Raw genomic sequence first — 15,171 nt, 5'->3', positions numbered from 1 at the left:
TGTGGCAACAAATTCCATAGATTTACCACCCTCTGACTAAAGTAATTTCTCCGCATCGCAGTTCTAAAAGGACATTCTTCAATCCTGAAGTCGTGCCCTCTTGTCCTAGAATATCCCACCATGGTAAGTAACTTTGCCATACATAATCCATTCAGGCCTTTCACCATTTGGAATGTTTCCATGAGATCCCTCCTCATTCTCCTGAACACCAGGAAATACAGCTCAAGAGCTGCCAGACGTTCCTCATATGGTAACCCTCTCATTCCTGGAATCATTCTCGTGAATCTTCTCTGAACCCTCTCCAATGTCAGTATATCCTTTCTAAAATGAGGAGCCAAAAACTGCACACAATACTCCACGTGTGATCTTACAAGTGCCTTATAGAACCTCAACATCACATCATGCCTCTTATATCCTATAACTCTAGAAATGAATGCCAACATTGCATTCATCTTCTTCACCATCAACTCAACCTGCAGGTTAACCTGTTGGTCTATAGCCTCCTCTTGTGCCAAGATGAGGCCACTCTCATTGTGCAGGAGCAACACCTTATATTCCATCTAGGTAGCCTCTACCCTGATGGAACAAATATCGAGTTTCTCCTTCCCATAAAATTTCTCCCCACTCCAAACTTCCTCTACTCCCCACTCTTGACTTTTCACGTCTTCTCACCTGCCCATCACTTCCCCCTCAGTCTCCCCCCTTTCTCCTCAGGTCCACTCTCTGCTATCGGATTCCTTCTTCTCCAGCCTTTGACCTTCCCCTCCCACTTAACTTCACCTATCACCTTCGAGCTACCGTCCTCCCCCTTCCCCCCCCCCCCCCCAACACACACCCTTTCTATTCTGGCGTCGTCCATTTCTTTCCCCCTCCCCTTTCTTTGTTGGTCGAGAGGAAGGGTCTTGGTTTGAACGGTGATTGTTTATTCATTTCTATGGATGCTACTTGACCTGCTGAGTTCCTCCAGCATTTTGCATGTGTAGCTTTTGATTTCCAGCATCTGCAGACTGTCTCGTGTTTATCAATGCATTGTGTAATGGTTTGATTTGTATGAACAGAATGTAAGAGGAGCTTTACACTGTACCTCGCTACATGTGACAATAACGGAGCAATTTCCAGTAACCATTGCTAAGCACCGCTACTCCTTTTGTTTCAGGCGAGCGCTGAGTGCACACGTGTGGAAAGCTATGGGTCGGCTGCAGTTCCCGCTGCTGTCGGCGGGCGGGAGCAGAGAGCGCCGGACAGGGAGCGTGGTCCGGGCAGGGAGCGGGAGCGAGGAGCGAGGGTGCTGCAGAGAGCGGCAGAGGCAGAAGAGGGGATCCCTGCAGCAGACGGAGCCCAGTGCGTTCCCCTTCTCAGACCGGGTGGCCAGCATGCTGGAGGGCAGCGGCGAGGTGATGAAGGAAGGCGTACTACAGAAGAGGAGTGAGGGTCTGCTCCAGCTCTGGAAGAAGAAGCATTGTGTCCTAACCGAGGAGGGGCTTCTGCTGCTCCGTCCCCGGCAATACCTGGAGGTGTCCCGGCACCAGAGCGGCGTCAGCGGCAGCGGGGCCAAGCAGCTCCGCTTCGGCGACATGAAGACGGTGGACTGCGTGGAGAGGAAGGGCAAGTACGTGTACTTCACAGTGGTGATGGCCGACCGGAGGGAGCTGGACTTTCGGTGCCCGCAGGACGCGGGCTGGAACGCCCTTATCACCCTGGGTATGGTGCAGTACCAGAACCGGCGGGCCATGGAAGCCGTGCAGTCCAGCCGACAGAAGCTGGCTCAACGGGGCATCGGCGTGGGCATCCACAACGCGGCGTGATGCCTCTCACCCCGGCCCTGCAGAGGTGAGGCACCCCTCTCCTCCCCTCCTCCTGAACTGATCCAAGAGGCAACTCTTCCCCCAATCCCATTGTTCTGACATCAGTACTCGGTTTAGAATATCAGCCGTCCACGGGTTAAATTACTGACGGAGAGTGTACTGAAATGAAATTACCAAGAACTTTAGCTACGGATTATTTTATTAAACTTATAACAGTAGTACGTGTTGTAACTTTTCACTGATTCTAATGTTAATATATATACATTATCTTTATATATATATAATGTGTATATAATATATACACTTACATAATATATAATATTATGTATATATCAATATTAAATAATACATACTCAATGGCCACTTTATTAGATACCTTCTGTACTCAGAGAGGCCACTTTAGACGCTCGTGGGCTTCTGCTGCTGTAGCCCATCCACTTCAAGGTTGGACATGTGAGTTCAGCAATGCTCTTCTGCACACCACTGTTGCAGTGTTATCTGAGTTTCTGTCAGCTTGAACCAGTCTGGTCATCGTCCTCTGACCTCTCATTAACAGGGTGCTTTCACCCCTCACAACTGCTGCACACAGGATTTTCTTTTGCCATTCTCTGTAAACTCAAGTGACTAGTGCATGAAAATGTAAGGAGATCAGCAGTTTCTGAGATACTCTGGCAGCAGCAAGCTTTGACCATGAAAAGTCACTTGGATCACATTTCTTCCCCATTCCGATGCTTGGTCTGAATCTCTTGACCATGCCTGCATGCTTTTATGCATTGAGTTGCTAGTGCAGGATGGACTGATTAGATATTTGTATAGATGTACCTAGTAAAATGGCCATTGATAGATATACAGTGTGTCAATGAAAAGTTATAACATGTTGTCCGGTATAAAGTGGGACTGATTCTGTCCATTTCTCTTCAGGTTTGGGTTGTTTTAGACAGTTCTTGTGATGAGTGGATTTGGAGACACTTTTACTGAGTGAGGTGAGGTACACGCACACTTAAAAGTGTTGTAAAATCCAAGACCTGGGTTTATGGGCATTTAAATAATTGCTTAAACACACGAGGTTCTGCAGATGCTGGAAATCCAGATTAACACATGCAATGCTGAAGGAACTCAGCAGGTAGGGCAGCATTCATGGAGAGGAATAAAGAGCTGAAATTTTGGGCTGAAACCTTTCATCAGGACCTCCTTTCGTCAGGGAGAAGGTACTGCAGGATAAGAACCGAGACTGTTAGGCTGGGTAACAGCTTCATCCCCTAGGTTGTGAGATGCCTATACTCCTTACTATCACCTAGTGCACGTTATTTATGACAGGACAAGAAGCAGTATTCTTTGTATATGTCATACATGCACTTTATATCAACTTGGTACATCTACAGGATACTTATTATCTGTTAATATCATTTTATGAGCTGAATGTGATGTATGTCACTGTGTTTTGCACTTTGGTCCCTGAGGAACGTTGTTTCCTTTAGCTGTGTACATATGTATAGTTATATGACAATACACCTGACCTTAAAAAGAGAAGGGAAGCTAGAATCATTGCTTATACATGATTCTGGGTTCATCTTAATCAAATGCACATTATAAAAGTGAAACATTTGAGTTCATTCGTTACAAACAATTTATTTTTAATGTGTAACACATTCTGAGTTCAGTCTTTACTGTTCGTTTCCTTATGTGTCTCTGTTGTAAAGTATCTTTCTCTAGACCAGTGGTTCCCAACCTTTTTTTGGCCATGCCCCACCTAATCACCTCTAAAATCCTGATGCCCCCTGTGGTGATATATAATTCTTATTATTCAAAAAGTGAACTCTTATTCACCTGGAGGAAGTCTAAAAGACCATTAACTTGGTATAAACAAGCTTCCAAAGAACATGGCATTCATGAAAGAGAAAAATAAAAGAACCAAAGGACTGTTAAAGTTCTGAGGAAGAAATTACTAAGAAATTGTAAAAAAAAGAACATTAAGTGATATTAAAATAATAATAATAAATAAATAAAACAATGCCGATTCGTTTCTACAGCATACAAAGACAGATACACCGTTTAAAAGAGATGACGCAATGTACACACCTTCACACCACCAAGAACCGAAAGCTAGTGCAAAAAGCAGCATTGGCGCGACTTCGTACGAGATTCTTACGCGTTTGGACGTGTTCATTCGTTCCTTCCTACATCAGTCAATTCATTAATTTAATTATGAAAGCCATTTGATGGTTGTAATGATGGTGATACACTATATATACAGTACATACGCAATTACACATGTACATACACACAAGTATTTTTATGTATGCATACTGTATATACACATATGTATTAACTCGCACACACACACTCATACTCACACAGACTTACTAGAAAAAATTCACTGTTAATAACTCATTCTCGAATTGCCCTCTTAAAAATCAAATTACCCCCCTGTGGGGCGTACGCCCCACGTTGGGAACCACTGCTCTAGACCAAGTGCTCCACTATTTTGGTGGTTATCTAATGTATTCCTTCTGAGGTGTTTTGAATCTGTACTCAGCAAAGTGTGCAGATGCTTAATGTCCATTATGCTTGTGTCAAGCAATGTATTCAGCGGTATTGAGCATTGAAACAGACCATTCAGCCTGTCTGGTCCATGCTGTTCTGTTATTCTGCCTGGTCACATTGACCAGAACAAAAGCCCCCGTACCAATCCCATTCATGTACTTATCCAAACTTGTCTTCCAGTTTTGCAATCCAACCCGCATCCACTAATTCTGTTTGCACTACCCTCTAATTAAGTAGCTCCCTCTCAGGTTTCCCGTAAATATTTCACCATTACCACATAACCACTAGTTTTAGTCTCACCATATACGTCTCACAATTTTGTATATCCCTATTAAATCTCCCCTCATTCTCCTGCGCTTTAGAGAAAAATGTCCTAGTCTGCTCAACCTTTCCCTATAACCCAGGTCCTCAAATCCAGGCAACATCCTTGTAAATTTATTCTTGGTCTTTTTTTTAAAAAAGAAGACATGTATGATCTCCAGTTGGCTGTTAGTTCCCTGAGACCAGTGTGGAGGATTACCATACAGGCTGGAGCTCCTCTGAAATACTGTGTCTAGCTCTGCATCCACACTTGGCCAGGAGTCTGAAGATGGAGTGTTGACAGAGATAATAGACTTCAGTTAATAGACCGGAGAGCCTGCAGTGTTGCATAGAACATAGAGAATTCCAGCACAGTACAGGCCACTTGGCTCATGATCTTGTACCAACCTATGCAAAGATCAATCTAATCCTTCCCTCCCTCACACCCCTCCTTTTGTTTTTGTCCATGTGCCTATCTAAAATATTCTTAAATTCCCCTAATGTATCTGCCTCTACCACCACCCCATTGGGGGGACATTCCGTGCACCCTCCATTCTGAGTAAACTACATGCCTCCGACATCCCTCCATTCACCTTAAAATTATTTCCACTCATATTAGCCATTGTTTTCCTGCAATGAGGTTTCTGATTATACACCCTATCAATCATCTTGTACACCTCTATCAAGTTATCTGTCATCCTCCTTCACGCCAAAGGAAAAAGCCCTAGCTCATTTAGACTATCGTCATAAGACATGCCCTCTAGTCCAGGCAATGTCCTGCTAAATCTGAGAATCAGAATCAGGTTTAATATCACTGAAATGTCATGAAATTTGTTTTGTGGCAGCGCTACAGTGCAATACATACGAAACACTATAATTTATAATAAGAAATAGTTGTGTGTGTATATATTAAATAAGTAGTGCACGTGCTTATTTAAGTAGTAAAAATGGCTAAGAAATAGTAAATCATAGCAGCAATATCTCTTCTGTACACTCTGTAAAGTTTCCACATCCTTCCTATAATGAGGCAACCAGAACTGAACATAACATTCTAGTGTGGTCTAACCAGAGTTTTGTAGAGCTGGAACATTACCTCACACCTCTTGAACTCAATCATCTGCTCTGTTGTTACAGCAGAGAACATTATGGAGAGATTAAAAATTCCAGATTTGACACATTTGTGCAGTGAACAATTATAAATAATTTCCATTGGCAAGTGGAATTGTAATTGTAACCGAATCTAAGGTGATTAATAATGGAAGTGGGGATGGGGAACTACACTCATCTTAGTATGTACAGGAGGTGGTCTTCTGCTGCTATAGCCCATCCACTTCAAGGTTCAACATGTTATGATCAGACCCCACTTGGAGTACTGTGCTCAGTTCTGGTCACCTCACTACAGGAAGGATGTGGAAACTATAGAAAGGGTGCAGAGGAGATTTACAAGGATGTTGCCTGGATTGGGGAGCATGTCTTATGAGGATAGGTTGTGAACTCGACCTTTTCTCCTTGAAGTGATGGATGATGAGAGGTGACCTGATAGAGGTGTATAAGAAGATGAGAGGCATTTATCATGTGGATAGTCAGAGGCTTTTTCCCAGGGCTGAAATGGATAACATGAAAGGACACAGTTTTAAGGTGCTTGGAAGTTGGTACGGAGGAGCTGTCAGGGGTAAGTTTGTTATGCAGAGAGTGGTGAGTGCATGGAATGGGCTGCCGGCGATGGTGGTGGGGGCGGATACGATAGGGTCTTTTAAGAGACTCCTGGATAGGTACATGGAGCTTAGAAAAATAGAGGGTTATGGGTAACCCTATGTAATTTCTAAAGTAAGGACATGTTCAGCACAGCATTGTGGGCTGAAGGGCCTGTATTGTGCTGTGGGTTTTCTATGTTGTAACATGTAGTTATTTGAATTACTGTCGCCTTCCCGTCAGCTGGAACAAATCTGGCCATTCTCCTCTCACCTCTCTCATTAACAAGGCATTTTTGCCCACAGAACTGCTGCTCACTGGATGTTTTTTTGTTTTTCGCTCCATTCTCTGTAAACTCTAGGTACTGCTGTGTGTGAAAACCACAGGAGATCAGCAGTTTCTGAGATGGACAAACTACCTCATTTGGCGCCAACAAACATTCCACGGTCAAAGTCACTCAGATCACATTTCTTCTCCATTCTGATGTTTGGTCTGAACAACAAACTGAACTTCTTAACCATGTCTGCATGCTTTTATGCATTGAGTTGCTGCCACATGATTGATTAGGTATTTGCACTAATGCACAGATGTACAGGTTCACCTAATAAAGTGGCCACTGAGTGTATTTTTTACACACGTTCAGCTGCAATGGTTTGGAATGCAGTGAGAGCAGATTCAGTGCGAACTTTCAAAAGGGAATTGTAAAGGACAACGTTTACTAGTTTGTGGGTAGATCCTGCACTGGTCAAAAAGCCTCCTCCACAAAAGTGAGATTCTGTGAGCAGCACAAAATGCTGGAAGAACTCGGCAAGCAAGGCAACATCTATGGAGGGGAATAAACAGTCGACGATTTAGGCTGAGACCCTTCAATAGGATGAAAAAGAAAGGGGACAGAAGCCAGAATAACAAAGTTGAAGAGTGATATGTGAAGCCAGGTGAGGGGGAAGGTGGATGAGTAGGAAGGGGATGCAGAAACCAGGAAAAAAAAGGTGAGATAATAGGTGGAGCAGATAAAGGGCTGAAGAAGGAGGAATCTGATGGGACAGAAGAGTGGAATATGGAAGAATAATGTAATAAATAGTATCATTATTCTGATTCCATCAGACTGCTCAATAACTATTTCACCATTCTTGAAGCAAATATGATAACATAAATTCAGTAAATGCACTGTAATGTACATTTAACTGTCATTTTTTTACATTTGCTTTGTGTAAAGTTACTCAGTTATCTCAATTTGTGAAGTTCTAATTTCAGGCAGATCATTGCAATGTGATCATTAGGAGATGTATGAAAATGTGACCTTTGGCCATTGGGTTGAATCGCACCTGCCCACATACGTTTTGTCAGCATCTGATAATTTTAACATAAAATTATCAACCATTATTCAATCATTTTGGTAACTCATAGGAATTTTTTTTCCTCCATTCATATTTTCTTTCAAATGTAGAGACAGTACATTGTTAAGGGCAAAACATTAACAGTGTTTTTGAGCAGAGGGATCTTGTGGCCCAAGTTCATAGCACCCTGAAAGCGGCTACACAGGTTGATCGGGTGGTTCGGAAGGTGTATAACATGCTTGCCTTTATCAGTTGAGGCACTGAGTTCAAAAGTGAGTAAGTTATGTTGCCGCTTTATAAAACTTTAATCAGGCCGCATTAGGAGTATTGCATATAATTCTGGTCGGATGTCAAGGAAGGGTGAGGGTGTTGAAGATGCTTATCAAGATGCTGTCTGGATTAGGGGGCATGTGCTAAAACAAGAGGTTGGACAAACTTGAGTTGTTTTCTATTATGGGGTTTATAAGATTGAGAGGCATAGAGTAGAGAGTATCTTTTTCCCAGGGTTGAACTGCCTAATAGCAGAGGGCATGCATTTAATGTGGGAGGGGGTAGGTTCAAAGAGGATGAGGAGCAAGTATTTACACTGAGGGTGGGTGTCTGGAATATGCTGCCTGGGGTTGTGGTAGAGGCAGTTAAATTAGGGACTTTTAAGAGACTTTTAGATAGCCCGTGAATGTGACAGAAATGCAAGGGTAGGGACATTGTGTAAGGAGAAGGGATTAGTTTAGTTGGCCATTTGTTACTAATTTAATTGATTCGGCATAAAGGGCCTGTCCTGTGTTGTACTGCTCTGTGTGCTATATAATTAGAATCAATCACTTGTGATAACAGTTTTTTCTCTGTTCATTTCTTTTGAAATAACATTATTTTTAATTTTTGATCCCATATAGGTTCGAAAAACACTACGCTGTAATCTAGCATACAGGAGTGAGAAATGGAAAGCAAAATCTCTGTCCATTGCAAATATCTGAATAGCTTATTAGATGCTGGAGTGTCTTAAACTATAAACTCAGCAGAATGAATCAACATGGAACATTCAATCAGTATTCTCCAGGAAGAAGATTTAATGAATTTCATTATTGGACAGCGTGATGCAGACATTTTATCATTATTTATAACCTATTGTTTATATATCCTGGAACGGCCAGTGATACAAAATATGTAATTGTAAATTATTGCTGCCTTTGATTCTCCTAATTTATGATGTTTTAATTTAGTGCCTGATGTTTTTGAATGTATGGGTTTTGTTAAAATGGAGCCAGAGGACTTGGAGCAGAGGCGGATTAAAGTTAATAGCCTCTTTATTCTGTGACAGTGCATAGAAAGAAAGGGTTTATATTCTCTGGTTTAGAAGAACAAGCAGTGATCTCATTGTCAGGGCATCTAAGAATTTTATATGATTCATAGCAAATGTCAAAAGGCTGTTTTCCCTGGTTGGTGAGTTTAGAAATAGAGGTCATCATCGCAAGATAAAGGGATTGTGTGAAATTCCTTCATTCAGAGGATTGTGACATTTTTTGGGTTTTATTGCCCTTTAATGGAGTAACTCAGGGGGCTTTTCAGAGGGCAGGTTTTTGAAATACAGAAACCCAGCAAGCCGTGATCAAAACAGGGAATTTGGGTATTGGATAGCAAAGGGGAGTTAAGTTAGAGGATTAGCTTGATTGTGTTAAATGAATTGAGTGTTATCTCATCTCCAAGATAGAAACTTAGATTTTCATATATTGTTTAGCCATTGTCCGGCTATTGACTCTAAATGTGTAAGATTGTGGAGCTGCCAGGTTATTTCCAAATCATGTATATAACTCTCACAATTTATGATCAAGTTCAATGGAAGCTATTTTCAATAGCAGGTAATAATCAGCAGACCGGGCAGCATCTGTAGAGGCAGGAAAAGAGATGAGGTTTTTCATCAGTTATTTTTATTATGGGCTCTTAAGCATTCCATGAGTTGTTAAACTGCTTCCAACTATAAAGGGAATATACAGTTGTTATTTAGTTATGTTTAATGTCCGTTACTGGGAATTTGTTTTGTTCACATATGAAGGAATGTTCAGCCATATCGTTTTATACTATGGCCTTTCTGCTTTATGAAGTGCAGTTATTACCACATGAATGCAGCAGTATTGTGTAAAAGAATTTTGCATACTATAAAAAGATAGTAAAGTTATGTAACGTGATTTTGTTCTTCATAATCATAGCATACCACTAAGTCATCCACAGATTTTTAGGGTAACTATCTGATGCTTATTTTACGCTGCTCTGGGTAGGTTGGATTTATCTTAATGCTGTAATTTAGTAGGATTCTTAATAAGAAAGTAGTGCAGATTCAATTCACATGAGATAGCATTCAATTAAGCATTGAAATGCATGGACAGTCTGGTTGCATGGTATTTTTTTCTAGGTCTCTTGAGCATATTATATAAAACCGGAATGCTAAAAGATAATGCTGTTCATGACTTTATCTCAGTGTAGTCTGGAAACATTATATTATTGCATCTAGGTTTTGCATCTTCCATGCAGATTTATGCCGCTCTTGGGATTGACAGATATTACAGAACAGGTACTTTATTCATCTACGGGATGTGGGATTTACCACCGTTCTTATTTACTCTCCTGAATTGAGTACTAGCCTCTGGCATCCTGCAGTTAAGAGTCCACCATTTCGCTGTGGCAGGTAAGATGATGGGTTTTTACCCCCTAAAAGACAACAGTGAACTAGATAGTGGTTATCCAGTGGTTTGATTGATATTATTTTAATTTCTGTTTAACTAAATTTAAATGCCACAGTTGAACATTTCTGTTCAATTCATTCAGTCAGATCTATGGATTACTGCTCCGATAACATAAACATCACTGCATGAGACATATAATATAAGCTGAAGCTTTATAAGGCATTGGTCAGACCACATTTGGAGTATTGTGAGCAATTCTGGGCCCTTACTTAAGAAGAGACGTGCTGACATTGGAGGGGGTCCAGTGGAGGTTCCCTAGAATGATTCCAGGAACGAAAAGCTTAACGTCTGAGGAGCGTTTGCTGACTCTGAGCCTGTACTCTCTGGAGTTTGGAAGAATGAGGGGGATATCTTATGGACATAGGAAAAGAATTAGGCAATTTGGTCCAAGAAGTCCATTCTGTCATTCCATCATAGTTGATTTATCCCTCTCAACCCCATTCTTTTCCATTCTCCTCTTAACTTTTAATGCCCTTACTGATTAAAAACCTATCAGTCTCTGCTTTAAATATACCCAATGACTTGGCCTCCACAGCCATCTGCAGCTAAGAATTCCACAGATTCACCACCCTCTGGCTAAAGAAATTCCTTCTCATCTCTTGTTCTAAAGGGATGTCCTTGTATTCTGAGGCTGTGTTGTCTGGTCCTAGACTCACCCACTATAGGAAACATCCACAATGTCCTCTCTATCTAGGCCTTTCAATACTCAATAGGTTTCAATGTACCTGGACAAGTGTATGTACCTTTAAACCAATCACAAGCCAACAAATCAAACATGGAACTAACTTCTCCTGATAAATAATGTCCACAAGTCACTGATTTAAAAATCTAATATTATTCCTTTGCATTTTTGTATGAACTATTAATATAGAAACTCAGAACATTTTTCCTCAGCATAGAAATGGCAAACACCAGAGGGAAGATATGCTCTTAAGGTTAGAGGGGGATGTTTAAAGGTGATGTGAGGGGTAAGATTTTTTACATGGAGAGTGGTAGGTGCCTGATAGCAGGTAGGTTGGTAGATGTAAGAGGCTTTGTAGATAGACACGTGAATACAAAGGGAATGGAGGGATATGAGTGATACACAGGAAGAGGACATTTAATACAAATTGGCATCAGGATCGGCACAAAATTTTAGGCCGAATGGCCTGTCTACTGCTGTACTGTTCTCTGTTCTATTGCAACTAAGCTATCACAGAAGATTTGGTTGTGGAATTAGTTCCGTGTTGAGGTGAGTGAAGTTATCATGCTGGTTCAGAAACCAGTGATTCCATCCAATTTCATTAGAGGACACAATGGGTGTATTGGCAAAGAGAGAATATAAATTCTCAAAAATGTTCACTTAGCACTGTTCCTGTCTGTTGGAATTTATGCATGTTATAGATCCTTTTCTGCATTGGAGAAGGGTGGTTGTGTGGTGGTGTTGGTTGGAGACAGGAATAAAAAGGGTATTGACATGATTAGAATTACAAAGTAGCTCTGTAGGTTTAATACAGTTAAGGCTTTAAGGACTTGATTTAAGCCTAGCATATGTTGAGCTGTTTAGTCATAGTCATACAGCTCAGAAACAGGCCCTTCAGCCCAATTCATCCGTGCTGACCATGGTGCCAACTAAGCTAGTTCCATTTGTGTCTATCCCTCTAAATCCCTCCCATTCATGTACTTTTCCAAATATCTTTTGCATGTTGTTATTATACCTCCCCTGCAACTTTCTCTGGCAATATATTTGCTACCCTTTGTGGGAAGAAGCTCCCTCGATAAATCTTTCACCTCTCATCATAAACCTATGCCCTCTGGCTTTTAATGTCCTTTCACTGGGTAACAGACTGTGCCTTCACCCTATCTATGACCCTCATGGTTTTATACACTTCTATAAGGTTACTCCTCGGACTCCTACACTCCAAGGAATAAAGGAGGCATATATTTGATCTCAAGCCAGTGGAGGAATTGCAGTTAAATCAGGTGCCCCGGATTAAAGGTGGCAGTGCTTTCTTGCTGGTTGACCACCACTCCCAGAAGGACAGTCACCTGGTGAAGGCAGAGACGCTGATTGGCAAATGTAGTTCAGTGCCAAGCCTTGACACGCAAAACAAAGGTTAGTAACTCTCTTTAAAGCAGACGTTTATAATGTTGTCATCAGTTAACTAGACTCTGAAAGCTCTCACTCATTCCTCAATCGTACTTTATTTTACTGTGCACAAGGAGAATAGCATGGTCCTGGTCACCACCTTGTTCTGAAGTCGGAATTTTAAAAAATGCTATTTTATACAGAATTGATTAGCAGCTGCGGATATTAACCACTTGGTAAGCTATGTTGGTTCAAATCTATTTTATGTACGATCAATCACCATTCACAGTGCAGGTGTTAAAAATAAATTGAAGATACAAATAGATGATACTTCGAGTAAGTGAGGTAATCCAAGATAGTTTATTGTCATTTCCAGAACACAAGTGTAAAATGGAATGAAATAATTGTTACTCCAGATCTGATGCAGCAAAAGAAAATCATAAGATAAAGAATACCATAATGAAAAAAACAACAAATACAAATGTATAATATAGCTAATATACATTGTACGTCCATAAGGTGAAGCTAGGTACAGGAGTGTCTGTACATAAGGTGACTGACAGGAAATGATAAAGTAGTGGTGGTGGAGGTTGTAGAGGGGTGAGTTGGAGGGTGGAGGTGATGATCAGCCTTTCTGCTTGGGGAAAGTAAATGCTCTTGAGTCTGGTGGTCCTGACATGCTACATAGCCTTCTCCCTGATGGGAGTGGGACAAACAATCCTTGGATAGGTGGGTGGGATCCTTCATTAATGTTACTGGCCCTTTATCCTTGTCCCTTTGTTTTGATGATTATGCTTGTCTTGGTATGCTGAATAACCATAAGACATGGGAGAGAATTAGGCCACTCAGCCCATCAAATTTTTCCACCATTATTTATTAATTCCATCAACCCCATTATTCTGCCTTCTCCCCATAATCTTACAATTTGCACTTTAAATATACCCAATGACTTGGCCTCCACAGTTGTCTGTGGCACAGATTCGACAGCCTCTGGCTAAAGAAATCCCTTCTCATCATCGTTCTAAAGAGATATCCTATTCAGAGGCTGTGCCCTCTGGTCTTAGACTCCCCCACTATAGGAAACATCCTCTCCACATCCATTCTAACTAGGCCTTTCAACATTTGATAGCTTTCAATGATATCCCTCCTCATTCTTCTAAACTCCAGCAAGTACTGGCCCAGAGCTATCAAACGCTCCTGATATGTTAACGCTTTCATTCTCATGGCCTCCTCTGGATTCTCTCCAATGTCAGCACATCTTTTCTTAGATAAGGGTCTCAACATTGCTTACAGTACTCTGTGTGGTTTTATCAATGCTTTATAAAGGCTCAGCATTACATCCCTGCTTTTATATTCTAGTCCTCTCAAAATGAATGCTAACACTGCATTTGCCTCCTTCCTTACCTCTGTCTCCCTGACCCCACACTCTGCAAAGAGAAATAGTGCTCTTCACAAGCCTCGCTTGTCTGGTTTGGCTACCTAGTGTCTGCAGCTACCTTGCCTGGACGTTATCTTTAACCCTTGTCTTGCCTGTCACTGTAGGTTGTTAATTAGTAAGGGTGTTAAAGGGTACAGGGAGAAGGTAGGAGAATGAGGTTGAGAGGGGTAATAAATCAGCCATTATGGAATGGTGGAACCAACTTCATGGGCCAAATGGCCTAATTCTGCTCCTGTGTCTTGTGATCTTAACCACATTCAAACAAGGTGGCAGTGCTGTAAAGGGAGGTGGGGACAGTGTCAAAGAAATCAATTGTAACACAAAAGCCTCCCTAACGCTGTGAAATAATTACTCCATTTTTTCCGCTGTGTAACTGTGTCTAAAGCTTGGATGGCTGAGCAGCTGATTTTATTGGGTTTATTTTGCAATGTGCGGCTTGGGTCCAGCAGTTAACATGCAGGCAAGTAATCCAGAAGCTTGGACCAACAATCCAGAGACAGGAATTCAAATCCCACCATAGCAGGTGAGGACATTAAATTCAGCTAATTAAATAATCTAATATTAATAAAAGCAAAACTAGCTTCAATAATGGAAAGCACAGAGCCACTGGATTGTCAAAAGCCATTTTGTTTCATCAGGGCCCATTAGGTAAAAAACTGTTTTTATGCTGTTTGGTGTGTTGGTGGCTCCAGATCAGCAGCAGAGTGGTTGTCTCTGAACTGCCCTTTGAAATGGCCCAGCAAGCCACTCAGTTGTGTTAATCCTACAACAAATAATTCGGGAAGTCAGCTCGCCACCACCTCCTCCAAGGCAATTGACCTTATCACTAACACTCACGTCCCTTAAAGTGAATAAAGAGATTTCTCAATCCTTTTAATTTAAGGTGTTTTCTATCTTGTACTTTCGAGCTTGATGCAAGAAAAGTAAGTCAAAGTAACATTTATTATCAAAATACATATATTTACTGTATATGTCACCATATACTACCTTGAGATTCATTTTCTTGCAAGTGTTTGCAGGAAAATAAAGAAATGCAATAGAATTTACAAAAAAAAACTGCATAAAACTGACAAGTAACCAATGTGTAAAAAGAAGATTTGTGCAAATAAAAAAAATACTCAGAACATGAATTGTGAAGTCCTTGAAAGTGTGTCCGTAGGTAGTAGAATCAGTTTGGAGTTGTGGTGAGTGAAATTATCCACACCAGTTCAGGATTGATAGGGTAATAACTGTTCCTGAACCTGCTGGT

The 15,171-nt window shown here is 41.2% G+C and overlaps 1 protein-coding gene across 1 annotated transcript; it reads left to right on the top strand.

Moving 5' to 3' along the window:
- Positions 1-1,156: 1,156 nt before the first annotated feature.
- Positions 1,157-15,052, top strand: phlda1 (pleckstrin homology-like domain, family A, member 1). Its single transcript, XM_073058882.1, has 2 exons — positions 1,157-1,830; positions 8,572-15,052. Exon 1 carries the CDS (start codon positions 1,188-1,190, stop codon positions 1,803-1,805), a length of 618 nt encoding a protein of 205 aa, XP_072914983.1. The 5' UTR covers positions 1,157-1,187; the 3' UTR covers positions 1,806-1,830; positions 8,572-15,052.
- The last annotated feature ends 119 nt before the right edge of the window (positions 15,053-15,171 follow it).

Source organism: Hemitrygon akajei, chromosome 10 (genome assembly GCF_048418815.1).
Source record: "Hemitrygon akajei chromosome 10, sHemAka1.3, whole genome shotgun sequence".
In the NCBI taxonomy this organism is placed as follows: domain Eukaryota; kingdom Metazoa; phylum Chordata; class Chondrichthyes; order Myliobatiformes; family Dasyatidae; genus Hemitrygon; species Hemitrygon akajei.
This window is presented reverse-complemented; position numbering and strand designations above follow the sequence as displayed.

Excerpts from the sequence above, each read along its gene's own strand:
- phlda1 (XM_073058882.1), top strand. The coding sequence starts at position 1,188 with ATGGGTCGGCTGCAGTTCCCGCTGCTGTCGGCGGGCGGGAGCAGAGAG.